At 42.8% G+C, this 27813-nt stretch overlaps 1 protein-coding gene and 1 long non-coding RNA gene across 10 annotated transcripts in view; one reads left to right on the top strand and one right to left on the bottom strand.

Annotated features, from left to right (window-relative positions):
• Positions 1 to 23716, bottom strand: part of LOC109874578 (cyclic AMP-dependent transcription factor ATF-6 alpha-like) — a 42286-nt gene extending 18570 nt beyond the window's left edge. Inside the window, exons 1-12 of one of the 8 annotated variants that reach the window (XM_020466555.2) lie at positions 23281 to 23716; positions 22617 to 22714; positions 22465 to 22531; positions 21971 to 22050; positions 21786 to 21873; positions 21304 to 21507; positions 19565 to 19761; positions 11982 to 12167; positions 11315 to 11406; positions 9616 to 9795; positions 4322 to 4447; positions 3707 to 3830 (exon numbers count right to left, since the gene is read on the bottom strand). In XM_020466555.2, coding sequence (XP_020322144.2) covers positions 3707 to 3830; positions 4322 to 4447; positions 9616 to 9795; positions 11315 to 11406; positions 11982 to 12167; positions 19565 to 19761; positions 21304 to 21507; positions 21786 to 21873; positions 21971 to 22050; positions 22465 to 22531; positions 22617 to 22714; positions 23281 to 23482 — 1644 coding nt within the window. In that variant the 5' untranslated portion in view covers positions 23483 to 23716. The remainder of the gene's footprint in view (positions 1 to 3706; positions 3831 to 4321; positions 4448 to 9615; positions 9796 to 11314; positions 11407 to 11981; positions 12168 to 19564; positions 19762 to 21303; positions 21508 to 21785; positions 21874 to 21970; positions 22051 to 22464; positions 22532 to 22616; positions 22715 to 23280) is intronic. The other 7 variants (XM_031810023.1, XM_031810020.1, XM_031810022.1 and 4 more) reach the window with 7 other exon arrangements.
• LOC109874579 (uncharacterized) overlaps positions 1 to 25874 on the top strand; it is a 35274-nt gene extending 9400 nt beyond the window's left edge. The window contains exon 3 of one of the 2 annotated variants that reach the window (XR_004206335.1): positions 25372 to 25874. This is a non-coding gene — a long non-coding RNA (uncharacterized LOC109874579). Of the gene's footprint in view, positions 1 to 15660; positions 15904 to 25371 lie in introns of those variants that run through there. The other variant, XR_002252721.2, reaches the window with a different exon arrangement.
• Positions 25875 to 27813: the final 1939 nt, after the last annotated feature.

The following is a 27813-nucleotide window of genomic DNA, read 5'->3' as shown; positions in this document are numbered from 1 at the left end:
GCCGGAACTGTGGACATAATTAAAAGAGATCTTAAAACACTCCTTTTTAGCTTTGCTTTTCCTTAGGGTGCTTTTTAATCGTTCTGTTTTTAGTGTTATTCTTTAGTTTTTTTATCCTCTTATGATGTGTGGTAAATAAATATTGAATGTATAAAACGTGCTGTATAAATAAAGCTTGATTTAATTTGATTACACCATACCGTTGTACAGATGAGGGGGATTAGGATTCCATTGAGACTAATTGAGTCTAACTCTAGTCTGCGATAAATCCTACCGAATGTAGTACAAGTTTACCACAGGCTTTTTAGGACATGGCAGAAACAGAAGATACAGAGCTGTATCCTGGTGTGGAGCAGAGATGAGATTGGATAGACTTCAGCTGCACTGTAATAAACTTACAGTCTGGGGGTTCAACCTCTGCCCTGCACTTTACTGGAATGAAATAGTCAGCCCTTCTAGCTTCTTCAAAGGACTTCTATCGAACAGACTGCATCTCATCAAGTTATACTGCAGGTTCAAAGTCGGAACCCAGGGAAAAAAAGGGCATCAAGAACGTCAAAGTGCTAAAGAGGTGCCAATATTCTGCAAAACCAGGATAAATAAAATCTCCAGGTCGGAGAAATCACAGTTCTCTATTGTTAGCCTCTCTTCAGCTCGTTCTGCTGCAGGTAGAGGAACATGCATATAGGGTTTTCCCAAAGGACAGGGAAGTCTGGAAGAGTTTAAAACACACCCAAAGAAGTGCCGTATGAAATCTGTTTCTCTGAGTCGTATAAAAGAGTACCTTGAGCAGAGTTGACCACTCACACCGTGTATGTCCTATAGCCTATAAACTATATATAACCAATGCAACAGGGCTCGAGTCAAAAGTAGTGCACTTCATTTCTTCACAGCCAGTAAGAAGAAATGTCCAGGGTCTAGCCCTGGGGGTTACGTGCGTGGGAGAGATGGTGGTAGAAGTGCCTGTAAATAGTTTGGAACGGTCTGCTCCCAGTTTCCATCTGTTTGTGAGAGGTCTTAGCCTTGAGCACGAAACGCTGTACAACTCTTAACGTTATAAAACATTCATAGCTTTACATCCTCTCACTCCTACCTACCACGACGATCATCACAGAGAATTCACTAAACTTCCTGGAAGACCCAGAGGGTGTCATAAACAGTGCAAAACCCCTCCTTCCAATTAGGCAACCCCCTTAAATATATCTTACACAGGAAGCTAGATACATGTGTAATCTTCTCAAAATCAAAATGACAAGCTGTCGATTTCTGAGTGGATAGACTATTGTAAGAGTCTAAAGCAAGCTACATCTGAATCAGCCATCTGAGTTTGGGTTTGACCTGGATATCATTTGCATCCCATGTCCACTAATTTTAGTGGCACCATTTCTTTGGGTGTCTAAACTAGTATATTTTTCTCTACAGTAAGTGGTACATACAGTAACAAAGGACAGTTTTGTGTAGCTCACACGTCATCAAGACAGGGTTAAAAGCTTTATGTGAACTCTCTCAACCAATGTTAACCCTTTACACTTGTACCCGTAACCTGTAACGGTCCAATGGGAAATCTGCGGCTGGACAGTAACATACGCTACACATGACGTCAGAGTTCAGGCTCAGCGATGGGTTTTGACTGACAGGCGTTTTGAACTTGAGCACATCGCGCGACAAGAAGTTGCTCCCATCCCTCCCGCGCATTTGTTGTTGTCGGAAACGAGGGAAATGCTGTAAATTAAGAGGACTCTATGTCTTTTTGAAAGACGAGACGTTGAGGATTATAATACATAGTGCTCGGATGTCATGCATGCAACCAAGCAACCGTTAGTCAAAATGTGCGCTTTTCCATATCATAAAACTCCTGACATTTACAGTGTCAACGTTGATGATCCCTATTTTTGATGTACAGTTCCAAGTTGACTTGTTGTCATACCCTTGGTGATTTGAACCCGAACTAACCTATATCTGTCTACTTTGATGAACATTTGCAGCGGCACACGCACCATAATGCACTCGTGACTCCTTTCTATGGGCACCATAACAATGATCCGTAAACCCTGAATTGTGCGAAAGCCTAACACCGTAATATCATATTTTATAATTCAGCCAGTCGTGTTGGCAATAGAAGAAGCTTATGCTGCACCTTACAACACATTCTTCCAGGAATAAGAAACATTTCAATCTAACCCTAATCTAATCTAATCTAGGCCGATTCCCACTCGTGTAAAGGGTTCAAACAGCCAAGCACTCAAATTCACCTTATTTAGCTTCTAAGTGGACCAACTTTTAGGACTACGTTTTGGAGCTATCTAGCTCCTTTATAGATCGCGGCCCTCTCTGGCAGCTCAGTCTGTATAATGCTGTAAAGCAGCAAAAGGAGCCTGTAAAACGAATGTAATGATTTAGCTCCTCCTCACATTCTGAAGCAGCGTACTTGACTCACTGGGTTCAAATGGAAGTCAGTCTAAAACAAAACAATATACGGTCTATAGCAGTCTTCAAACCTCTCTATTTAGGCTGTCATTTATGACACATAACAAAACACGCAGAGGTCTGCGGAACCAAATTAACTTCTGCACATGTGCTGGATTCTCTACTTCCTGGCAGTGGTCTCTGCTCAGAGAGAACTGGCTACTCTAGCGAACGGTGGTCGTTTTGAATAAAGTTAGATCAAAGCCGAGTCAATGTCTGCAAGTTCACATTGCGACAGTATTCTACAGAACAGAACCCGAATACAATAGCGTAGTGTAACGTTACTGTAAGACAAAGTGCCACCTCGTTTCTTATGAGATTTTAGGATGATTGTGTGAATAGTCGCATTTGTCTCTCATGTGGCCAAAACTCAACCAAACAAAATAAGTGCTTTGATTGAAACGAAGCACGGGTAGGCTATGCTATGCTACAGTTTGTTAACACAATCTGCTCTACAGTTCGCTCACTACATCGTTCAAAACACAGTAGGCTACTTGAAACAACACTGCATAAATGTAGAATATCGAAATGCATATCCCCATGAAACTGATATGGATCATATGGTTGGTATGCAGACGCGTTTTGGACATTTAACTGTTAAAACATGAAGAATTGTCATTCAAGATTGACAAGTGGGAAATGGGAAGGGGGGGGGGGGGGTTATAGCAACAAGTCTTATACCAAAACCAAGTCAAATGCCATCAACTGATATCAGCATCCAACATAAGAAAAACGGAAAAACGATTAAAATAAAACCGAATATAACTCAAACGGAAAGCATTTGCATTTTTGCGCAGTCCAGTCCAGTAAGTTAAATTTCGTTATTACCTATGACAACAAAAACATAAATATTTAGCTATTAGCCAAATTGAGTCAGATGTCAGGCAGCTGTGACCTCATTACAAGAACAATTCACATATTGTCACTAAACTGTTTATGTTCCTGTAGCAGCTCTATTAAATGGGTCATCATGGAGAGCCGTCTTGACACGGGCCTGAAACCCGAAACCTCTATTGGAGTAGACATCGGCCTACGTACTGACAGTTTAAATATCCTCTGAGGTACTGCTTAATAACCTGTCCGAAAAATATGCAATGTCCATTACGGACGTTTGATCACACTTTAAAACGTCTCATTATTTGGGCCATGGGACCTGACCAGGGAAAACCAACCACCTAGTTAGTACAGCTTTTTCGCGGATTTGTAGACAAGCAGGTCATAGAAGAGTCGTCTAACCTACCAGGACAGTTTTGGTTGTGTGCTGATCTGTTGTTGTATGTCTGGACTGATCAGTCGTAGAGCGTGTGGACTTGGTTCTCTCCTCTTCGTGTCGATGAACCCAGCCTCGCAAGTTCTGAGTCAGACTGGATTATAGGGGAAGAAGGAATATTCAGATGGAAGTTAATAAAGGCTTCCATGTCAGAACTGTTGAAGGCAGCAGCTGGCTTTCATATGTGCCTCATCCCTCTCAAATGATGACGGCTTGAAGACTGAGTGAGTTTCCCAGTTCCAGCCACCTTTTCATTCCACTGTGACGGCGTCAAAATGACTGGTGAACAGTTTGGTTTCATGAGCTGCCAACATGGCTCACACATTAAAGTCTAGTTAGCAGTGGGAAAGACAAAGGCTAGCGCTACAGAGAGTACAGAGTGGACTCATTTATACTCAATTCAGGTAGGTAATACAGTGAGTTCAATATGGAATTGTATTCTGAAATCGAGGTACCGAGCCAGATGTTCTAATCTTGCTTCCATACTGGTGGTCGAGACAAGAAGGCTAGTAGACTGAGGCTAAGTAGAACCAAATTCTCGGCTGGTAGTAGGCTACTAATCAGATGGACTTGGTTAGTACTGACCGGAGAGACTTGGACCTGGAGACAGGAGAGTGGGGTTGGCAGGGGGGCGAGGAGGGTGACCCAAACAGGAGAGACTCCTTCTTGACCACAGCTAGAGCCATCTCCTCTGGGGTATAATCCTCCCACCTATAGCACAGAGAGGGGAGAGAGAGGGAGGGGAGGGGAGAGAAGAGAGGGAGGTGAGGGGGAGAGAGAGGGAGGTAGGTAAGGGGAGAGAGAGAGATGAATCAACACCTCATCAACAACACATTCACCTTCCCTCTGTGATCTCATTGTGATCCAGCTGCTGATATGCTGGTATATGCTGTGGGTTTTCCTTGTGGCCTAAGGACTGGAATATGAACCCGGAATAATCAGTCACTTACTCCGGACGTCCCAAGTGTTCATCAATTTTAAACGAGCAGCAGATTCACATCTGGAACAAACAACACCTCAGGTGACTTGAAAGCCAAACATTTCCCCTTAGTTGATGAATTAGGTCATAAGTTAAAGAAGGGGGTTACGTTGAGTTCTACGCAGTGACCTGCAACAATAACCTGCAGAGCCAGTGGCCTCGTCTTCACGCAAGCACACACACACGTTGGACTGGAGGTCTCCTGGGAAACGGTTTGATAAATGGTCTGTTCCCGACATCTGTGTGGAACTTCCACTTCCAAACCCGTTGACCAGATGAATGAGCCCTGGGCTCCAGATCAGAAGGACACAATAGGGTAGAGAATGCGGGCATCAAAACGGTCCATTAGCCCCAAAAAATGCCATATTGTGTATACATTCTATAGCCTAGTCCCAGATCTGCTCATGCTATGTAGCCTCCTATGATAACGAGGCTATATGTTCTACGACTACTCATATCGAACGGCCCATTACCACACAGTTTGAGTTAGCCTAGCACTGTAATATCATCTGCTCAAAGCAGGCTATTTGCAGTAGGTGATGTAGTACTTTGTAGCAGGCAGCTGGACACATGGGGACGGACCAGTGGTGACTGTAAAATTAAACTGGCCACTAAAAAGACACCCCTAGTAATACTATGTTATTGTGCTCTGCTTGTAACACTCCTATTCAACCCACAGATTTGTCACCAGAGAATGATGTGTCTAAATAAGGTAAACATTCGTGAGTCCTGTATAACAGGATGTAAATATTACCACCAACATACAATTAGCACTCTCAACCCCCCCCCCCACCCCAAAAGAAAGCAGGGCTGGAAATAGATGCTTAGTCAAACAGAAACAACCGATCAATTCCTCTACAGTTCTGTTTTTTGGGACAGAATTAAGTGCTCTTGGATGCCTCCGATTCTACTCCAGAAGCCTACCTACTTCTCTTCAATTCAGCATTATTAATTTTTTTACTCATCTTATTCCTGGTTCGTGAGCATTTTTCCAAGACAAAGATGTGCATAGGTGAAATTGCCACGGGGATGGGGGGGAGTGACGACAACATGCCCCCCCCTTCCCGAGATATAGAACAGTGCAAAATGTTTTAAAAGCAGGAAGTTAGCAGTTTTCCAACAAACCAAAAATGTTTTGTTTGTTTATTTTTGGGTTGTGGGGACCCCTGGAGGTAGGTGTTCCCCAGAACATAGCAGGGACAAGGTAACAGGAAGAGGGCTCTTAATGCCACATGGTACAAAGACTATTCATGGCTGGAATATTCACAAAACCAGGACTTGCCAATTGTTTTGTACGCAGACCCTTTACACTACACAATGCCCCTCAATCTGCCTTTACTTACCTCTCTGGTTTTGCTAACTAGAAAAAAATATATCCTAGAATTGCCTGATTTCAGTGTGTCACTCAACCTCATCCAAGCCAGCACTGGCCTTGCAGTCAGGTGTGTATGTATGTAAGCCAACTTTAGAGCCCAGCCTGGAACCAATTACGTCAACCCTCAAGCTTCGGTAACAGTAAGGGAAATATTACTCCTGGACTAATTTACAGTTTCAATGGAGACTCTCCCCTGACTCTCTCTTTCTCCCAGTCTTTTCAACAGGCAATCAGCCAGTCCTCAGTTCAACTTAGACCACACTGAACCCTGAGGTGTCCCAGTGTCAGTGACCAGATTTATTTCATATTCAATGAGATATATCTTAAATGACAGCTGTTTGTTAGACTGAATATCAGGATATTAAATATACTGGAAGGTATATTTTAGCTCAGCCCCCCCCCAAGTGTATGCCTTCTACCTGTAAACTATGAAAACTACAAAACGTGATAGTTAATGTATGATCAACTTAGTAGATTATATCCTATGTACATATTAACGTGCATCCTTACAATAGTAGTCAGTCTTTATCGTTTGTGTCTTCTTAATATTTGCCTTGAAATACCGTCATTAATGATGGTGAGGACTTATCGTTCCAATTATCCTTCCACATACTGCTTTCAAAAACCCCCTCAAGAGAGGCATAATAAGTCATGTCAAACTGTGTAGAATTGCTGAAAAAGCATTTTTTTTTTTTACAAATTCGGGGGGGGGGGGGTGGGGGGGGACCCCCAGACCACACGTCTACTGTTCATCTCCCCCAAGATCTACACCACAATTTCGCTCTTGCTTTAAAGATTAAATCTGCAATAGGATAAACAGCGCCACAAATGGGCGTGCCTTTGTTGTTTTGGTTCTGTTGATAAAACAGAGTGACGTGTCAAGCAGCGTTCTTGCAAAAATTGCAGTACGTATTCTGCTGTTCTATCGCACGTGCAATGACGTCCGAGGAACAAGTCTATGATTTTTTTTTAAAGAGTTTGCTGTTTGCCTTTACTACTTTGTTGTTGTAATATCCCAAACGGACGTGGAAGTTTCACCAATTAACAATTCCAGCTTTAAAGCCAATCGATCTAAGCCTGTGCGTGATCTGGCCGATGGTGTGTAAAATAGTAGAGTTCCTGTCAGCGTGCATGCAAGATTTGGTTATTCTGGGAACCAAGATTATGTGAATAGTGAGATAATTGACAATTGTAAAGAGTACCTGAACACCGAAAACACTTATGTAACCTCACACCTCTAGTTGATTTTCCATTAGTCCATAAAAACAGAAAAGTACTTCTGATGTGGAACATACTGAGGCAAGAGAAGACTGGGTCCGTGTCCAATGAATTAACGAGCCTAGGGTGTACCCCAGACATATGATTACAGTCATTTACATTCCCGTACAGTAAGAGCATCCCATCTACTTACTTAAGTCATTCTTCAGCTTCTGGTAAACGAGTGTCTCGAGACAGGCTCTGCCAGAACACTGAGGTACAATCACAAGTCAGTGAGAGACTTAGCAGGAACCATTGGTTCTCGTTGATACATAACAGGGCATCACGTTTCCTACAGGGCTAGAGTGCTGTGCTAAGGCTTCTTTGGTGCTACTTATCCTTATATGAGAAGGAACCACCTGGTGTAAGACTGTGTGGAACAAATGGTTAACGATGAGGTTTCTAAATCATTGCGGGCAGGAAATGACAGTGACATAAGTCCAATACAAACCGATAATGAATCAGTTTGCCATGGCAGCAGACTGCATTTAGAAGCAATTCAAAGGAAACAACTAAAAAGTCTGACGTAAAATTAAAAGAAACTCCTGGGAACAAAAAATAGGGTAACTATGTGTTCAGTTACAAGGGTAGTGTGTGTGTGTATGTGCACACACTGTATATTTGTGTGTGTGTGTGCATGTAAGAGAGAACATACAGTGGGGCAAAAAAGTATTTAGTCAGCCACCAATTGTGCAAGTTCTCCCACTTAAACAGATGAGAGAGGCCTGTAATTTTCATCATAGGTACACTTCAACTATGACAGACAAAATGAGGGAAAAAATCCAGAAAATCACATTGTAGGATTTTTAATGAACTTATTTGCAAATTATGGTGGAAAATAAGTATTTGGTCACCTACAAACAAGCAAGATTTCTGGCTCTCACAGACCTGTAACTTCTTCTTTAAGAGGCTCCTCTGTCCTCCACTCATTACTTGTTATCAGTATAAAAGACACCTGTCCACAACCTCAAACAGTCACACTCCAAACTCCACTATGGCCTAGACCAAAGAGCTGTCAAAGGACACCAGAAACAAAATTGTAGACCTGCACCAGGCTGGGAAGACTGAATATGCAATAGGTAAGCAGCTTGGTTTGAAGAAATCAACTGTGGGAGCAATTATTAGGAAATCGAAGACATACAAGACCACTGATAATCTCCCTCGATCTGGGGCTCCACGCAAGATCTCACCCCGTGGGGTCAAAATTATCACAAGAACGGTGAACAAAAATCCCAGAACCACACGGGGGGACCTAGTGAATGACCTCCAGAGAGCTGGGACAAAAGTAACAAAGCCTACCATCAGTAACACACTACGCCGCCAGGGACTCAAATCCTGCAGTGCCAGACGTGTCCCACTGCTTAAGCCAGTACATGTCCAGGCCCGTCTGAAGTTTGCTAGAAAGCATTTGGATGATCCAGAAGAAGATTGGGTGAATGTCATATGGTCAGATGAAACCAAAATATAACTTTTTGGTAAAAACTCAACTCGTCTTGTTTGGAGGACAAAGAATGCTGAGTTGCATCCAAAGAACACCATACCTACTGTGAAGCATGGGGGTGGAAACATCATGCTTTGGGGTTGTTTTTCTGCAAAGGGCCCAGGACGACTGATCCGTGTAAAGGAAAGAATGAATGGGGCCATGTATTGTGTGATTTTGAGTGAAAACCTCCTTCCATCAGCAAGGGCATTGAAGATGAAACGTGGCTGGGTCTTTCAGCATGACAATGATCCCAAACACACCGCCCGGGCAACGAAGGAGTGTCTTCGTAAGAAGCATTTCAAGGTCCTGGAGTGGCCTAGTAGCCAGTCTCCAGATCTCAACCCCATAGAAAATCTTTGGAGGGAGTTGAAAGTCCGTGTTGCCCAGCAACAGCCCCAAAACATCACTGCTCTAGAGGAGATCTGCATGGAGGAATGGGCCAAAATACCAGCAACAGTGTGTGAAAACCTTGTGAAGACTTACAGAAAACATTTGACCTCTGTCATAAACTTTTGTTATTGACCAAATACTTGTACCAAATACCAAATACTTATTTTCCACCATAATTTGCAAATAAATTCATAAAAAATCTTTTTTTTTCTCATTTTGTCTGTCATAGTTGAAGTGTACCTATGATGAAAATTAGAGGCCTTTCTCATCTTTTAAAGTGGGAGAACTTGCACAATTGATGGCTGACTAAATACTTTTTTGCACCACTGTATGTATAAACAGTATTATAAGTATATTGAGTCAGGAAACCTTCATGTTCATGTTGTGTTAATTACCTGTCCTGGGATTGGTGGGATTGTGGGTACTGGGCATCCAGGGGCTCCAGTGGGGACTGGGGGTCTGGTGTCTCCTCCCCTCGCCTCTGTTGTTGGTCGGGGGAGAAGCTGAGCAGATGTCGGCTGCTTTGTGGCTTCCCAGTGGACAGGCTGGAGTTGCTGGTCTCTGACTCCCACACACTGAAACCAGAGGGACAGGGCAGGGCCTTCAGTTACACAAGCCAGGCCAAACACAGCAAGAACAACATAGACTAACACACACACACACGTTGATCTGAACATTAGTAGAGTATTAGAGCATTTCCCTTTGAGGACAGAAATGTTCTGCAGTGAATCAGTCACACACAGACACACACACACACACACACAGATCAAAAATTGTTTCCCATTTGACATTTTGATGTTAACTTAGTGTTTAATTTGTTATGAATCCATAAAGGCTCGTTTTTATCAAAATGCCTACACAAGCATGAAACAACCAAGATGGGCGATGAAGACAAGAGGATGACTGATCTGAATAACAGATCAGGAAGCAAAGCATTGGTTATAGTTGCCAGACTACAGACCGAAAACCGCACAAAGCTTAACGTGGCGTAGGAGAGGGAAGGCACTCTTGGCTAAACCACACAAACAAACACACACACACACACACACACACAAAAAGACACACGGCCATGCGCGCGCACCCACAGCGAGAGAGTGAGAGAAAAGAGGATAAACCGTGTGGTCTCCTACTCGAGCCAAAACAATACCAGACACTACAGATCTGAGAGCAGTGTTCAACACAAAGACACAAGTCGTCGGGCTCCTTATATAGACAAGTTGTGCAGCGGTGTCAAATGAAAACAGTTACACAAAAAACAAAGTACACCCCTCAAATTCCTGCAAATGAAAACCAAACGTGGAAGTGAAAAAAAAGACTCAACTCAGTAGCAGGAACTTATTCATTGAAAAAAAAACATTTCATATTGACTTGAGCTATGACTGGAAACACTGGTGTTGTTTTTATTAAAACTAGTCTCACCATGAGCAGGAAACATTAGCGAAAGTTCGCTCAGCTCCTGACTGGGGTTTACTGAACAAATACTTGTGAGAGGATTTAAAAGGGACATGTCCATTCAGAACGGAGTGGTAGAATACATTTAGAGACTAAAAATGAAATAGCATCTCCAGTCTGTTTCTCCGAACCGGCCGGCCGGTGTGGAAGGGAAGCTACGCTCCCACATTCCTAGTTCTGGGAAGCTTGAGCGTATGGAAAACTCAAGAGCCCCTCTCCACTCCCGACTCACATCCAACTTTCCGAAGCCTTCCTTCGTGAGGGAATTTTTTTGAGGGGGGGGATGTGGCCTTTTTTCCGAGACATTGGGGGGAAACGCCTAATTTATAAGGCATGTTGGTGAATTATCCAACTCTGGACATAGCAAAGAGCTGACTGACTGACTGGCTGACATAAAAGCCACCCATTGATAGATCATTCATTTGCATTCATTTGCATAGATGATCATATGTAAATGTGGTTGATGTTAAGTCTGGAAACTGGAGGAGAGAGACTCAAACACATTGGTTGTGACATATACTACAGTGACACACTGCATGAGGGCTTGTCCAGGGTTGTCGTGACACACTGTATGATTGCTTGTGGAGGGTTGTCATGACACACTAGTGACACACATACACACACACACACACACACGCTCACCTTATGGGACCCGTGTTGAGCACGAAGAAGACCAGGACGACCATAAGGCACACAGCCCGTCTCTTTGGAGCCGTCACCTTCAGAACAGTGTTCTGTGGAGTAAGAGACCAATCGACTGATTTCACCTAGCTGGATCTACACAAGCTATGCATTGGCACAAGCGTTCACCTATCGAATCATGTTAGATCAGTGATTACTTCAATAAAATGAATCAACCCTTAGGGCCTTGCCCCTGTGCACTTGCGGAGGTCTAAGAGGATTGGATAGGTGTTAACAATGTGGCGAAAATCCCCTCTCGCTTACCATAGGCCAAGGTGGGGTTACTGCCATATTGCTTAATGCTTCACCTATGAATTCCTCTGAAATCTGATCTTGTCCTATCAGATCCAAAAAGTGATCAAGGGATTGCTCAAGAGCACAAGGGACGAAGCAACTTCCTGGAATTAAACACATCTCTGCTCTTCGTGCCTGTCTGAGCCTGTGGCACCATTCAAATAGATTCAAAAACGCAACCCTTCTTTAAGACAATCACTGCTATGTAAGTGAGTGAAAAGGACAAGTCATGGTTTCCACCCCATTGTTTCCACTTATCTTACGTTTTCGATCTTTCTCAAGCTAAGAAGGAACGGTGCAATTTGAAGGTGTTCAAACCCGGGCCGTCCCTCACCTCCGTGAGAAGTCCGTCCAGCTGGGTCCTAAGGGATCCGTTCTCCCGGAGCAGCCTCTGGTTCTCACACAGTGCCCCCCTGAGACGGGCCTCCAGAGCCTGCTGGGCCTCTTTCCTCCTCAGCCTGGACAGCGTGGCCGAGTCACGGTTCTTCACCATCCTCTGCTGCCGCCGCACCACACACGCCTGGACAGGTGGAGAAGGAGGGACTGATATAATGAATGTGACATGGTTACAGTTCAAAGTTACCGCACATATTCAGCATACAGTTGAAGTCGGAAGTTTACATACACCTTAGCCAAATACGTTTAAACTCAGTTTTTCACAATTCCTGACATTTAATCCAAGTAAAAATTCCCTTTCACCACTTTCTTTTCAGAATGTACATTTCTGAATAATAGTTAGAGAGAACTATTTATTTCAGCTTTTATTTCTTTCATCGCATTCCCAGTGGGTCAGAAGTTTACATACACTCAATTAGTATTTGGTAGCATTGCCTTTAAATTGTTTCACTTGGGTCAAATGTTTCGGGTAGCCTCCCATAAGCTTCCCACAATAAGTTTGGTGAATTTTGGCCCATTCCTCCTGACAGAGCTGGTGTAACTGAGTCAGGTTTGTAGGCCTCCTTGTTCGCACACACTTTTTCAGTTCTGCCCACCAATTTTCTATGGGATTGAGGTCAGGGCTTTGTGATGGCCACTCCAATATGTTGACTTTGTTGTCCTTAAGCCATTTGGCCACAACTTTGGAAGTATGCTTGGGGCCATTGTCCATTTGGAAGACCCATTTGCGACCAAGCTTTAAATTCCTGACTGATGTCTTGAGATGTTGCTTCAATATCTTCACAATTTTCCTACCTCATGATGCCATCTATTTTGTGAATTGCACCAGTCCCTCCTGCAGCAAAGCACCCCCACAACATGATGCTGCCACCCACGTGCTTCACGGTTGGGATGGTGTTTTTTGGCTTGCAAGCCTCTCCCTTCTTCCTCCAAACATAACGATAGTCATTATGGCCAAACAGTTCTATTTTTGTTTCATCAGACCAGAGGACATTTCTCCAAAAAGTACGATCTTTGTCCCCATGTGCAGTTGCAAACCGTAGTCTGGCTTTTTTATGGCAGTTTTGGAGCAGTGGCTTATTCCTTGCTGAGCGGCCTTTCAGGTTATGTCGATATAGATCTCATTTTACTGTGGATATAGATACATTTGTACCTATTTCCTGCAGCATCTTCACAAGGTCCTTTGCTGTTGTTCTGTGATTGATTTGCACTTTTCACACCAAAGTACGTTCATCTCCAGGAGACAGAACGCGTCTCCTCCCTGAGCGGTATGACGGCTGTGTAGTCCCATGGTGTTTATACTTGCGTACCATTGTTTGTACAGATGAACGTGGTACCTTCAGGCATTTGGAAAGTGCTCCCAAGGATGAGCCAGACTTGTGGAGGACTACAATTATTTTTCTGAGGCATTGGCTGATTTCTTTTGATTTTCACATGATGTCAAGCAAAGAGGCACTGAGTTTGAAGGTAGGCCTTGAAATACATCCAAAGGTACACCTCCAATTGACTCAAATGATGTCAATTAGTAAATCAGAAGCTTCTAAAGCCATGACATCATTTTCTGGAATTTTCCACGCTGTTTAAAGGCACAGTCAACTTAGTGTATGTAAACATCTGAACCACTGGAATTGTGATACAGTGAATTATAAGTGAAATAATCTGTATGTAACCAATGTTGGAAAAATTACTAGATGTCCTAAACGACTTGCCAAAATTATAGTTTGTTAACAAGATATTTGCGGAGTGGTTGAAAAAATGAGATTCCAACCTAAGTGTATGTAAACTTCCGACTTTCACTGTACATACAGTATGTGGTCCACGTGAGAATCAAACCCACACCAACTCACGAACACCATGCTTACCTCCACCTATTCCGAACAAACATGAACAATTCAAAAAGGATGTCCGCAACACAGCAGAATTCAAAGATGATATGACACGAGTACATTGGCCTTGGCATGCAGATGGCATTGGCTGTGTGTTTACAAAACCAAATCTGGTGACACCAGTTACACCAGACATAAGCCATATCCGGCAGTAAACCCTTTTGGACGCCATCTTGACTGTTCAGACAGGGCAGGCTATTTGTTTGTCTAACACAGCGCATCACATCACAAAAAAACAGGTGCAGCTGCTGCGAAAGGTGGAAAAAGTGACCCGGAATCATCAATTACAAGCTGATAATGACTCCAGCATGTTTCCCCAGAACGGACCTCATACGTCCTAACTTCACGCATGCTTGCACATGTACAGACACAAACACACACACAGCCTTTTTCAATGTCTGAGTGGGCTGGGAGCTGGACGGACATTGTTAGGACGCCGACATAATTAATGGTGGGATTATTTAAGAACGGCCATCCAGGGAGAGAGAGAAGGGGACAGGACATTCTCAGTGTTAAATAATGACCCATAGAGGAATGCTCTTGCAATGTTTTAGGGAGAAAAAAAAATATGATTCAATGAAACAGGATAAAGTGCACAGGTTAGTCCTATCAGTTCCATTTTATTTTTAGAAGGCAGACAGCCATTGTTTACGTAAACTCAGAGCCAGACATTCAAGAGTCTAGTAACTGGCATACATTCTGTTGTCCTCCAATGCCCTCTCAGAGTCTTTCTACCACTGAGCCACAGACCACAGGAGAACCCTGCTATAGCATTCAAACGGCTTTGTCTGCTGCAGCCCATTTCAGGGCTATGCAAATTCAGACCACACATTTTATTTGGTCTCTGTTGAGGGGGGAACCCTGCCATCGGTGACCTCTTGGGAAAATCGAAAAGTGCATGTTACCCAATAGTGGGGTTGGGGGGTGGGGTACTTGTCCTGCAAGGGGAAAATGATACCCTGCCTTTAGTAACTACTACATTGCCAACAGTACAAACTCCCCCTCCTCCACCATGGTAGACAGTCAGAAATCTAGCACTTCAGTGACTGTGGGGTAAACTGGGAGTTGGGAACATAATCTGAATACGAGGCTGAAAATGAGAATTATGTGAAACAATGAGTTGGTGCTCTCAAGAGATGTAGATTACATCTGGTTGTTGATTGGAGGATGGGATGTTTGTTATTGTTGATGTAAAACTCTGGACAGTGGGGGGGGGGGGGGGGGTATGGGGAAATCAGCAGTTCTTGTGTGGTGAGATAACATCAAGTTATTGTTTTACAGTATTGCTTTAAACTGCCCTAGCCATTTTTATGCAGTGCCTTTGTTAACAAACTACTCCCAGACATGAGTGTGGATGCATGCACAAGCACGTGTTAATCTTAGAATTGGCATCTACCTGTGAGGGATGTCTACTTTGTACTAGTAAAGAAATTGGTTTTAACAGTACCCAAAGCCATCCAGTGATTTTATTTTATCATGGGAAAAGAGCTAATGCGTACAGCAAATACTACAATGTGGGTTTGATTGGATTAAGCCATACTCTACTGTACTGTACACAGACTTACAGTACAGTACATGAACAGGATGTCTTCAAAGATAGTGAATTACGTTCCAGCAAAGGCTTTTCGAGCCTTCTCCACCATGAGCCATACAAATGATCTATCTATCTATCATCCCTACTGTACTAGTCTGTTCATTTTTCTGAATCAAGATTTTTTTCTTTTTTAACAGCTTTTCGAAAACCATTCATCCTATTCCTTGGCCGTCGATTCCAGTTCCCAGGAGCATCAAGAAGACATTTTGGCAGGAAGTTGGCCTCCTAAATTACACTATGATTATCTAGCAGCGTCTCTGCATAGCCTCCCCCTGCTTTGTAGAAGCACAGCCATAAATTGATATGAAATGTAATTTGTCAAAAACAGTGCAGCCAAGCCAGTGATGTTACTACAGTGCATTAAAACAACAAGGAACATGGATTATGTCAGTGAGAGGCTAAATTGGCAGTGGCAAAACTACAGGGTCCTACATAGATTACTGTATTGAGTCCCTCCATGTAATTTCAGCAAGCCATGACACCCACCATCTCTGATTGTTCCGAAATCGTTTCTGTTGTTAGAAAAAGATAGGATTGGCATTCCTGAAACGTTATTTTGTTAAAATGTAATTTTATTAATTTATTGCACCCATAAAATGGGCCATTTTAATATATAGGGTTCAGATATTCAATAAATATAGTACCCAACATCCGATTTGGACCAAACGTCTTCCTAACAATGATTAAGACATGAGGAAACCCACTGCTCCCCAAAATTCAAAAGCTACCCACGGAACTCCCACAACCCCATGCCAATCCAACCCCAACAACCAGTATACAGTATCAGTTCTCTATGTTTGATAATATGAAGCTGAAGCTTGGGGTAATGCTTCTTCATACTATGTAATGTATTCCCTGTGAATCTGTCGTCTTCCCCCCCCCCCATATTCCCCCCATATTCAGAGAAATTTGTAATTGAAGTTGCTCGCATTATTTACCTTAAAGTAGTGTACAAGTTCCAGGTTTTACCCACTGGATGCCACAGATCCAAAAAACATTACCAGATTCACAGGGAATACATTACATAGTATGGAGAAGCAATATTCTAAACCACAGCTTCATACTACATGTGTAAAACATAGATAACTAATACTGAATACTGGTTGTTGGGGTTGAGATTGGCATGTGGTGTGGGGGTCCATGGGTGGCTTTTGATTTCTCATGTCTTACTTATTAGTAGGAAGTTGTTTGGTCCAAATTGTATTTGGGTACTACATTCATTGACTATTATCTGAAACCTATACATTTTAAATGCCAATTTGGGTGAAATCAATTTGCCTAATTTCTGAGATCAAATTATATTTCAACAAAATAACTACAGAAACGATTTCAGAACAATCTGAGATGGTGGGTGTCTAAATCCTCTTTCTTGTGCGTACCTTTTTGGAGAGTAGCTTCCAGCATTGTGTTCTGGTTTATTCCATGATTTATTCACTCAAATGAAATGCACACAGTGGTGACACGTCTAGCCTAAGTCATATCTTACTCCAGTCAACATATGTGCTCACTCAACAAGCCTGGGTCTGCCCAGTGTCCATCCAGACATCAGGAGGGAGGTGGTGAGTCATCAAGAGATATGGGGGTCTACTGCCTGGGGGGCTTGGTGGTCCCAGACAGGTGGAGGAGGGATGAGGCTGGTAGTTAGGAGGGCAAGGCCACTTTAAAACCCACAGGGCCTGAGAGTGGTCAGACAGAAATGGAGCACCTGGATTTTTACTGTGGTAACACTTACCTGGAGGAGTTTGTCTCACGGATGTAACATGTTGTCTCACGGATAGAACATGTTGTCTCACGGATAGAACATGTTGTCTCACGGATGTAACATGTTGTCTCACGGATGTAACATGTTGTCTCACGGATAGAACATGTTGTCTCACGGATGTAACATGTTGTCTCACGGATGTAACATGTTGTCTCACGGATGTAACATGTTGTCTCACGGATGTAACATGTTGTCTCACGGATATAACATGTTGTCTCACGGATAGAACATGTTGTCTCACGGATGTAACATGTTGTCTCACGGATGTAACATGTTGTCTCACGGATAGAACATGTTGTCTCACGGATAGAACATGTTGTCTCACGGATAGAACATGTTGTCTCACGGATAGAACATGTTGTCTCACGGATAGAACATGTTGTCTCACGGTTAGAACATGTTGTCTCACGGATAGAACATGTTGTCTCACAGATAGAACATGTTGTCTCACGGATAGAACATGTTGTCTCACAGTTAGAACATGTTGTCTCACGGATAGAACATGTTGTCTCACGGATAGAACATGTTGTCTCACGGATAGAACATGTTGTCTCACGGATAGAACATGTTGTCTCACAGATGTAACAGGTTGTCTCACAGATGTAACATGTTGTCTCACGGATGTAACATGTTGTCTCACGGATGTAACATGTTGTCTCACGGATGTAACATGAGTAGAGTAATGGGGTCTGTCCTTATGTGGTTGGTAAGTTAAATATTTATATCATCAACATTTTGCAGCCTAAAATAGGTCAATAACATGATGTGGTGAGGAGAGATTGGAAACATCTCAAACATCTCATTTCTTGTAACGTAGAACATATATCTGAAACGTATACCTGTCTCATAACAACTGGGATATTTCAGCTTGTTCTTAAAAAGTTCCCTCAAGTGAAGATATATTCAGATTTGGCGTGTTGGCACAGTGTTGCGTCATCGCTGAGTAAATGTTAGTGGTACTGGGGATGGAGTGTTGGTGCCTGGTCGTTCATGTGACATAGGAAAGCCCCTCACATTAGGCTACTCACCCATTCCAACAAGGTGACATAAGGACAGCTGGGGTGACTGGTTTATTTAGCCTTGTCTTGAAGAAATAATAACGTATAACAGTTAACCACAGTTTAGGACCATGTGTAGCACTGTGGTGGTGAAAATGATATTATTTGACTTTTCTAAAAGTGAAGAAAGTGGATAAGCTAAATATAAAATAATTTTTAAAAATATATTATTGTTTAGGAGGCAGGAGTTTCTCCAATACAATTTCTAATTATTATGTCTGTGTTAAGCTACAAAATGTGGGTTTTACAGTGGTAAAGATTGGCAAAAATATTTCCATCATTAGTAGCCCTAGTAATTGCTATCGAGTTGTTGGCTCAGTCAGATTATTTACAACTTGTCGACCATGACTGGAAATTATGATAATTAAATATTTATATAGTAGCTCAGAGACGTAAAACTATTAAAAAAATAATAATAATAATTTCCTACTTCCTCACTATGATGGTGCTATTTTCAGACCACATCATGACCCTAGCTAAACTGTTAGACAACTTCAGAGAATGAGAGGCTGTGATAGGTTGAGCTACATTTTGAATATATCAGGGCTAAGGGATGATATTAGGTACAAGGCGAAGCCAGAAACAACGGTCATGTTTTACCGGTGATGGCAACGATTGTTTTATCTCCTCTTTGGTTTGAAACAGGGAGATAAATCACCCATCTTCCTGTGGGCCTCCTTGTCCTTACTCTCTGGGCACAGCCACAGACAGTTAGTCTTTTCAAAAGACCCATTCAGACATTGTGCCCTGCTCAGGTTCCCAGGGGGTTAAAGGTCAAACACAATTGATTACCAGCCTTACATGAGCCCCCAGAATGGGAGGAGGAGGAAGATTATGTCGTGTTCTCCCTGACCTGACGGTTGGTCCGTCAATGTAAGCAACCCCCCTCCACACACACAAACACAAAAAATCCATCCTTGTCTTCTAGCAAGGAGACAAGCCATGACACAGCAAAACGCTTGATTTCAAAGAAAATTCCTGGCACTAGCCATCACATAGCCACGTAAGCTTTGGAGATGGCTAACAGTTCTAACACATAGTGAGACTCAAAGAAGGTCTGGAATCAAACAGTTTCCTTTGGCAAATTGCAACAGGATGTCCATCCAGCCCTTGGCTTCCAAGTTGGATACTTAATTTCATTGCAATTAATTAGACTGAAGTAATTAAATTTGATAGAAAGCAGACGCACAGAGGTCAGATCCATTTCAATGTCAAACGTACCTCAGTGTTCACTGCTGTGCTGTGATAGTTCACCGTCATGGGATGGGCATGGCCAGTGAGGGCAGTGGTCCCCATGGTAACATGGGGGACAGTTGGCATGGTGACCACCTGGTTGGTGACAGCGAGGAAGGCAGGGGCTGAGGAAGTGATCTGGGGTCCAATCACCTGTTTCGGCTTGAGATGCATTGTGTGAACTGCTGATGACAAAGACCAGATGCAGAGTTAAGAAATAGTTCAACCCTTCTGTCTGTCTGTTTTAGCCCTGTCCCAGACCTGGATTAGCTTTAGGCTATGGCATGACAGAGTAAGACGAGTTAAAGCGCATGCAGATCTGAGACCATCCCATGTCCCACTGGGGCCTTTTCCACTTAAGAGTACATCACTGTAATAATTGATGGATTACTGTCATAGTAAACAGCATTTTTCAGCTGGGGAACATATACAATCGCTCTTTACAAAGCTCATCTCATACGATCAGACCTGGATTCAGATAGTATTCTATTTTATCTTCTTCCTAACCAGACTGTAGTTTTTTTCTCACCCTCACCCACGATCACTAAGGATGTCTGGTCACCTGTATGGGTTATGGACACCCCCCCCCCACCAAAAAAAAAACTCATCAACATCCTGAATCCATCCCACTAAAGGTCCAGAGTCAGACTCTTGTTTAGTGCTGAGAGCCTGTCCCTCCCTCAGACCCCTTCAGTCCCCCGAAGACCCATTATCAAACAATGAAGCCCTGCCACAGTCGCCTTCAACGCCCTGGCTCTCGTGAAGTCTATTGGAGTGTAGTAGGGAACTGCTCCCATGCTAGTTAATCTGTAATAACACAAGTAGCCCTAAATTCCTATTGAGGTTAAAGTATTTTAGTCAGGCTACTAATGGGCCATGACATTACTGTCTCAAAGAGAACATGGATGACTACTGTGAATAGGGACCATCAGAGGAGGTGAGTAGTTGTACTGATGACATCAAGGCCTATACAATGGATGTATCCATTTGATCATTGGCATATAAATTAGGGTTACGGCAGTTACAGTTGATATGAGTGTGCTTTGTGCTGACGTTCATGAAATATATGTTTTTAAACATGAATATTTCCACACAGTGGTTTTCAAACTCTATCCTTGAGGTTCCTGCAGGGTATACACCGGCCGGTCATAAGCCAGACACAGTGTTGCTGTAATTGAGGAGGAGGCAGTAGTCTTCTTTGAACAAGAGACAACAGACTGAGGACACCTTGTGGTCAAGAGCCACATGTGCAGTCATAGAGGATACAAATGCATAGAACTGTTCCACTTTCATTTTGGATGATGAGTCGGCTTTTACTTTTCTTTCAAATGCCACAATCGGGTATACAGACAACATGCACTTAGACCACTTCAGATAGGGAAATGGGTCACTAGATTTTTTTTATTTGAGTCATTTAGCAGAAGCTCTTATACAGAGCGACTTACTGTAGTGAGTGCATACATCTTCCACTGGTCCACCGTGGGAATTGAACCCACAACCCTGGCATTGCAAACGCCATGCTCTACCAACTGAGCTACACGGGAGCAAATCAAAGAACTATTGGACTTTGAGCAAGCCAAATAACCTGAATTACTTCAGTGAATAAGACACACCAATATAGATGGACATTAATGACAACAAACTGTGCACATTATTCAAATCCCCGGTAAAGACATTTGATTGTGTGAAGACAACACAAGCCTACAACAGAATGAACTTTCTCTTACCAGTAGAGGGGGCAGTAGCATGGACGGTCACAGGCGGTGGTGCCTTGACCACTGAGACCACAGTCTGTAGGCTAACGGGCTGGATGACAATGGTCCTGGTTTTGAGAAAAGGGGCCACAGGCTGTGTTAGAGGGACAGAGGGGGGCGGTTTGGGCTGGATTGACACCCTCTGGGGTGGGTGGGCAGGTCGCTTGGTAGGCTTGGCTGGCAGGAAGAGAACGATAGAATAAGAGATCAATAAAAAAAGAGCGTGATAAATACATTCACATTCATTTTGCAGACGCTCTTATTATGAGCGATTTACGGTAGCGAGTGGGATAAACTATAATATGTGTATAACCAGACAGGTTCAATGATTTTCTGAAGATAAAAAAAAAGAAAGTGTCCAACATTTTGACATACACGACACCATATATCCACCATATTGTTACATATCAATGATTTATCATGAGTGTTTTAGCTGACCTGAAGAGACGTCCTACCTCTGGGAGATTGGCTGACCCACTTGTGCATTTTCTTTCCAGGAGTGAGCATTGTCGGCAAAGGCTGCACAGACACGGCATCCTCCTGCTGGTAGGGATGTGCGTGCACAAGAGAGAAGTGAGTGAGACTCGTGAGTGGTTAGCCTTCTACATAACACAGAGTGTTATGTGAAGCGTAGACTTACTTTCAGAGACAGCGGTGACAGTGAGGAGGTATCACTGAGTGCTGATCCAGGTGATAGGGAGGACCCAGGAACTCCAACACCTGCCAACGTAACAATAGGAACTCAATCCAACTATCTGTCAGCAGAGGCATCACATTACAGTGTCTCTTCCTCTTTAACATCCCATGTGAATGAGTAGTCATTCTACCCAACACAGTACGGGGGGGGGGGGGGGGGGGGGGGGGCTTCACAGGTGCAACTTTCCCACGCCAAAGACATCCACCTAATGTCTACTGACATGGGGGTGACCAGAGGGACTGTGTGTGTGTGTGTGTGTGTGTGTGTGAACTGTATGTGATTTCTAATCTATTACCAGGAAGTCACAGGGTTCTGGGAGGGTTTCTGACAGTCGTCTTCACTTACTTTGCCTTGGTATGGAGCCAACAACCCAATCTTGAGTCATGGCTGTTATAGGTTAACTGAAAGTGACGCAATGCTGGTGATTTTTTTTTTACCTGTGCAGCAAGCGTCAGTATCTCCACTGGTGAAGGATCTCCATTGTAACAGATTAATGTCATTCACCTGAGAAAGGTGCAGTCTTGTTAACTGTCACACAGTAGGATAATAACACACAGCATTACATAGAGGTTGAAATGTGTTGCACTACCTCTTTCAGTGCTGTTTCATCACGTGGTGTGAACTCGAATTCTTGAAGGAGTTCCTCTGCATCACTTAGGTTCTCAAGTTCTTCCAACAAGTTGATGTCTGTAACAACGTTGCAGGAGGAAGAGATCCGTGAAATATTACAAACGTCGCTAATTATATATGTTTCAAGGTTGCAAAAGATGATTCAAACTTTCCAAAGTAGCTTCAATACATTCAAAGATGCAGCAAGATGGGGGGGGGGTTGCTTATGGCCATCTCAGTCAAAACGTTGGGTTTGTACTGCTGAGTATGAGCACCAAAACGCATGTTATATATTGAACCCAGCAGTGATTGAATTTGGCATGAGCTCACCGAGGCCGAATACTGGCCCTTCAAATGTTCTACTGTTTGAGCCCGTTCCTCTTATAGAATATTATCTCAAAAGTATTGTGGATCTCCTGCACCTAAATGTAAACAATACCGGCACCTATTTTATTCCAAGTCAAGCAGTGGAATACGTACACGGTTTAATTATACTGTTAGGTGGCATCTCATTTCCTGACAGTCAATGAAGTTGCACGCAATGATGTATATAGGGTTTATACACATCATTGGTCGCATGTAGCTAGCGTTTACAACACAGCTATTTATGTAATAACAAAGATTATATTAAGCATCGCACCTACCCCATTCACCATCCGGGTCAATGCAAATATCCGCTAAATCGCTGCCAAAAGGGCCATACTGTAAATTACTGTCTAAATCCAACCGTAACTCTGCCATTTCGCTAATGTTACGAATTCTCAAAATCGTCACAACAAAGAATACGTGGTCACATTTCCTTGTTTGGCGTCGACTTTCCCCCATAGAGATAGATAGAGCACTCATCTTTGTATCACTGCCAGTTTAGCATATGTGACAACATGGGCTATCTCAATTTTAAAGTAGTTCATTTTCTTCTTTATTGGCTATTTGCTCCCAACCCATAGAAATCCCCACCCAGTTGGCTACTTTAAAATGGTGAAAGCCCTCAATGGCAATCTCCATTTTAAAATGGTTATAGCCATGATGAGTCCTCTATCTATCTCAATGTTCTCCACTGTAACCGCTGTGTAATCCTCTGTGTAAACCAACACGTCCTGCTATTAGTACGGACCACGAAGAGGGACATTTGGCTACAAACCAAGTGTTCTCAGAGGCTGTTCTTGACAAAAACACAACAACTATTTGAACTAGCAGCACACCTGACATCCACAATTTTAACATAGACGGTAACTTCATCATGTGGATTATAGAAATAAAATAAATGGATATAAGTATTTGGAAGTAGAAGGGTATCCTTCTGGTAGATGTATGTTTAGACAGAAATTCTGAAATAAGACATCTATTCCAGATACACTATGGAGCTCAACAGGCATATTTACAATTATTGTAATCTGCTTTGATCAAACTTTTTAGACCTTACTCAATGGATATGTCCGTAGTAGATGGAACTGTAGGTGTCCTGCAACGTAGACAGACACCTATGAAACAGTTAATGGTACACAGGGGGAAATGGGGACAGCTATTCTGACAGCTATGTAGTACTTTATTATTATTGATATAAATCATCTTTGTCATTTTAAATGTCCTTGATTTGAGTGTGGCTATCGGATCCGGCTCCACGAGGGGGCAAAGGGGGCTTAATCCCATCAGTTGAAACGTATGCCATTAGTTTTATGTCACTATATAAAAGTAGCAAAAAAAATTGAATGATTGAGTGACAGAATCAGTATCTACACCGCGCTGTGTCAGCACAATGGACAGAGCGTGCCCCGGTGTGCGTAGGGGGGCTATGGAAAGCCCATGGAGTGGTTAGGTATGACTGCTTTGGTTTTCCATAAAAAGCAGGGGGAAAACGCTTCTCATTTGTGGTAGGATACGTAAATAATGTGATACACCTCTGCCTTTAATATTTGATTTTGATTAATAAATGCGGGGTCAAGTTTACCGTTGAAGCTGCTTCACTCAACTCTGCCTCATGCCCCACCACTACAGAGTTCAGTTAGCTTCTTAGCCAAGCATTAGTGTTATTAGCTTTAGCCTATTTAGCTAGCTCAAACCAGCTAATCTGCCACAATGGCTATCAGAAATTGATGATGCTGTCGAGCTCCAGCTAGCTCCGCGTGAGGGGCTATTATCCTGGCGATGCTTGCTGAAGGGTAGGTAGCACCCTTCAACAAGCACGTCCAGGATAATGACTCCACAGCCTCCTCCAACTCCGACTGTTCCTGACGATCTTGGAACAGAGGAGGACTCATACCCTACCCGCAGGTTTTCTGTCCATTTTTGTTCTCCATTTAATAGCAACTGGTTCATAGGGAGAGAGTGTCTGGATTACTCGGTTACTGCAGATGTAGTATTTTGTTTCCGCATGTCAAAAGTTCTGTGTCAACAGGTCTGAAGCCTATATTCAGTCCCAAAACAGCCTTACTTTAGTTTGTAGGGTGCTGTCCATTGTGCTGATATAGCGAGGCAAAGACTGGCTACAGATTTCGCACCGACCTCTCACTTCAAAATCATTCAATCAATGGTCTCGGACTCTCGGCATTTGAACTTCATGTTTATTGTGGTAAAAGCTTGATATAAGCAGAATTCAATATAATTCCAATGCAAGTACCCCCTAAAATTGTTCCCCTCACTGATTTCAACTGGCCCCTTAGTCACTTTATCCTGGTGCCGGATCTGGTGGCTATACTAATGTGTTTAATTTCATCCACTCTGTTTTTATGCATCAGGAAGGCAGGAGTCACCCATCGACTACAGGAACACTGCTCCCCACATCAGTACAATGAGCCCAACTTTGAGGTGCACTTTGGGCACAAGAGCTGAAAGAAAACAAGGGAGACTTTGAAGACACTTCATATAACAAGTAAACGCTGAGTTAGTGGTTCTCAATGGTAGTCATCAAGGAGTCCCATTTGTAGGTTTTCATCCCCACAAACCTATCATTCAGTTTGAATGATATTCAGTTTGAATAATTAACTCATCTGCTAAATGTAGTTAGCCAGTAAGTAATTTGCCTGTTCTGGTCTTTGTACCCGCCTGCCTGACTATTCTGCCTGCCCTGACCTCGAGCCTGCCTGACTATTCTGCCTGCCCTGACCTCGAGCCTGCCTGCCACTCTGTACCTCCTGGACTCTGATCTGGTTATGACCTTTTGCCTGTCCACGACCATTCTCTTGCCTATTCCCTTTAGATTTATTAAACATCTGAAACTCCAACCATCTGCCTCCCGTGTCTGCATTTGGGTCTCGCCTAGTGTCATGATATAGCTAGCTGATCTTCATTATGTCAACAGACCAGGTGGTGCAGGAACTTCAGGTAGCTTGCAACCAAGAGGTTTTGAGTTCAAATCCCAAGTGCCTCCCCATGTTGTCACATTTATTTCACAAGAGATCATGTCACGTAGTTTCATGTTATCACTTTGCTTCACATGTTGTCACATTAACGTCACATGTTCGTTCACATGTGAAATGTACAGTTGAAGTCGTAATTTAACATACCCCTTAGCCAAATACATTTAAACTCAGTTTTTCACAATTCCTGACATTTAATCCTAGTAAAAATTATCTGTCTTAGGTCAGTTAGGATCACCACTTTATTTTAAGAATCTGAAATGTCAGAATAATAGTAGAGAGAACTATTTATTTCAGCTTTTATTTCTTTCATCACATTCCCAGTGGGTCAGAAGTTTACATACACTCAATTAGTATTTGGTAGCATTGCCTTTAAATTGTTTCACTTGGGTCAAATGTTTCGGGTAGCCTCCCACAAGCTTCCCACAATAAGTTGGGTGAATTTTGGCCCATTCCTCCTGACAGAGCTGGTGTAACTGAGTCAGGTTTGTAGACCTCCTTGCTCGCACACGCTTTTTCAGTTCTGCCAACACATTTTCTATAGGATTGAGGTCATGTCTTTGTGATGGCCACTCCAATATCTTGACTTTGTTGTCCTTAAGCCATTTTGCCACAACTTTAGAAGTATGCTTGGGGCCATTGCCCATTTGGAAGACCCATTTGCGACCAAGCTTTAAATTCCTGACTGATTTCTTGAGATGTTGCTTCATTACATCCACATAATTTTCCTACCTCATGATGCCATCTATTTTCTGAATTGCACCAGTCCCTCCTGCAGCAAAGCACCCCCACAACATGATGCTGCAACCCCTGTGCTTGACGGTTGGGATGGTGTTCTTTGGGCTTGCAAGCCTCCCCGTTTTTCCTCCAAACATAACAATGGTCATTATGGCCAAACAGTTCTATTTTTGTTTCATCAGATCAGAGGACATTTCTCCAAAAAGTACGATCTTTGTCCCCATGTGCAGTTGCAAACTGTAGTCTGGCTTTTGTTATGGCGGTTTTGGAGCAGTGGCTACTTCCTTGTTGAGCGGCCTTTCAGGTTATGTCGATATAGGACTAGTTTAACTGTGGATACAGATACTTTTGTACCTGTTTCCTCCAGAATCTTCACAAGGTCCCTTGCTGTTGTTCTTGGATTTATTTGCACTTTTTGCAAATGGTCTGTGTATTCTCTTTGCATTAATAAGTGGCAGATCCTTTTGATAAAACATTTATCAAATGAATGAGACTTTCATGTTTCATGTCTCAGTTGAATTAGTTTGAATGGCTTTGAATTAAATTCTACTTCCTTGCTGCTTCCTGTATGGTGTGGTCAATTCAAATGGACCTCAACCCTGCCTAATTATGCTAGCTATGTCAAGGGAAAGGGAGAGCGGGAGGAGCTCAGCCATTCACATAAAGAGACGCGCGTGCAATTATTGAACTGGGAACATTTTCACGCGGCGGGGAATTTTACAACATAACGTCACAATCAGAACGATTGGAAACTATTTCACGCTGCGAAGATTTTTATGTTACACGGGGAACTTGGGCTGCAGGAGGTTCCTTTTTATTTTCCGTGTAATGCAGGGATGTATGTAGGCTACTGTTTTGGTGGTATGACAATACAATACATTTTGGTCTTGGGAGATGCTGCAAATATGAGATTTGCAATTTATGTGAACTTGCCTAAAAAAATTATGTTTAATTCAAAATTCTATGCAAATATTTTGATTATACATAGTCTTAAAATGTGATCCCCCCCCATGTAAGATGTTTTTTTTTTATTGTTTCAATAGGTGGCAGCAAATATACATATTAAATGGATGCGGTGCTCTA

This window comes from Oncorhynchus kisutch, linkage group LG30, assembly GCF_002021735.2.
Source record: "Oncorhynchus kisutch isolate 150728-3 linkage group LG30, Okis_V2, whole genome shotgun sequence".
In the NCBI taxonomy this organism is placed as follows: domain Eukaryota; kingdom Metazoa; phylum Chordata; class Actinopteri; order Salmoniformes; family Salmonidae; genus Oncorhynchus; species Oncorhynchus kisutch.
This window is presented reverse-complemented; position numbering and strand designations above follow the sequence as displayed.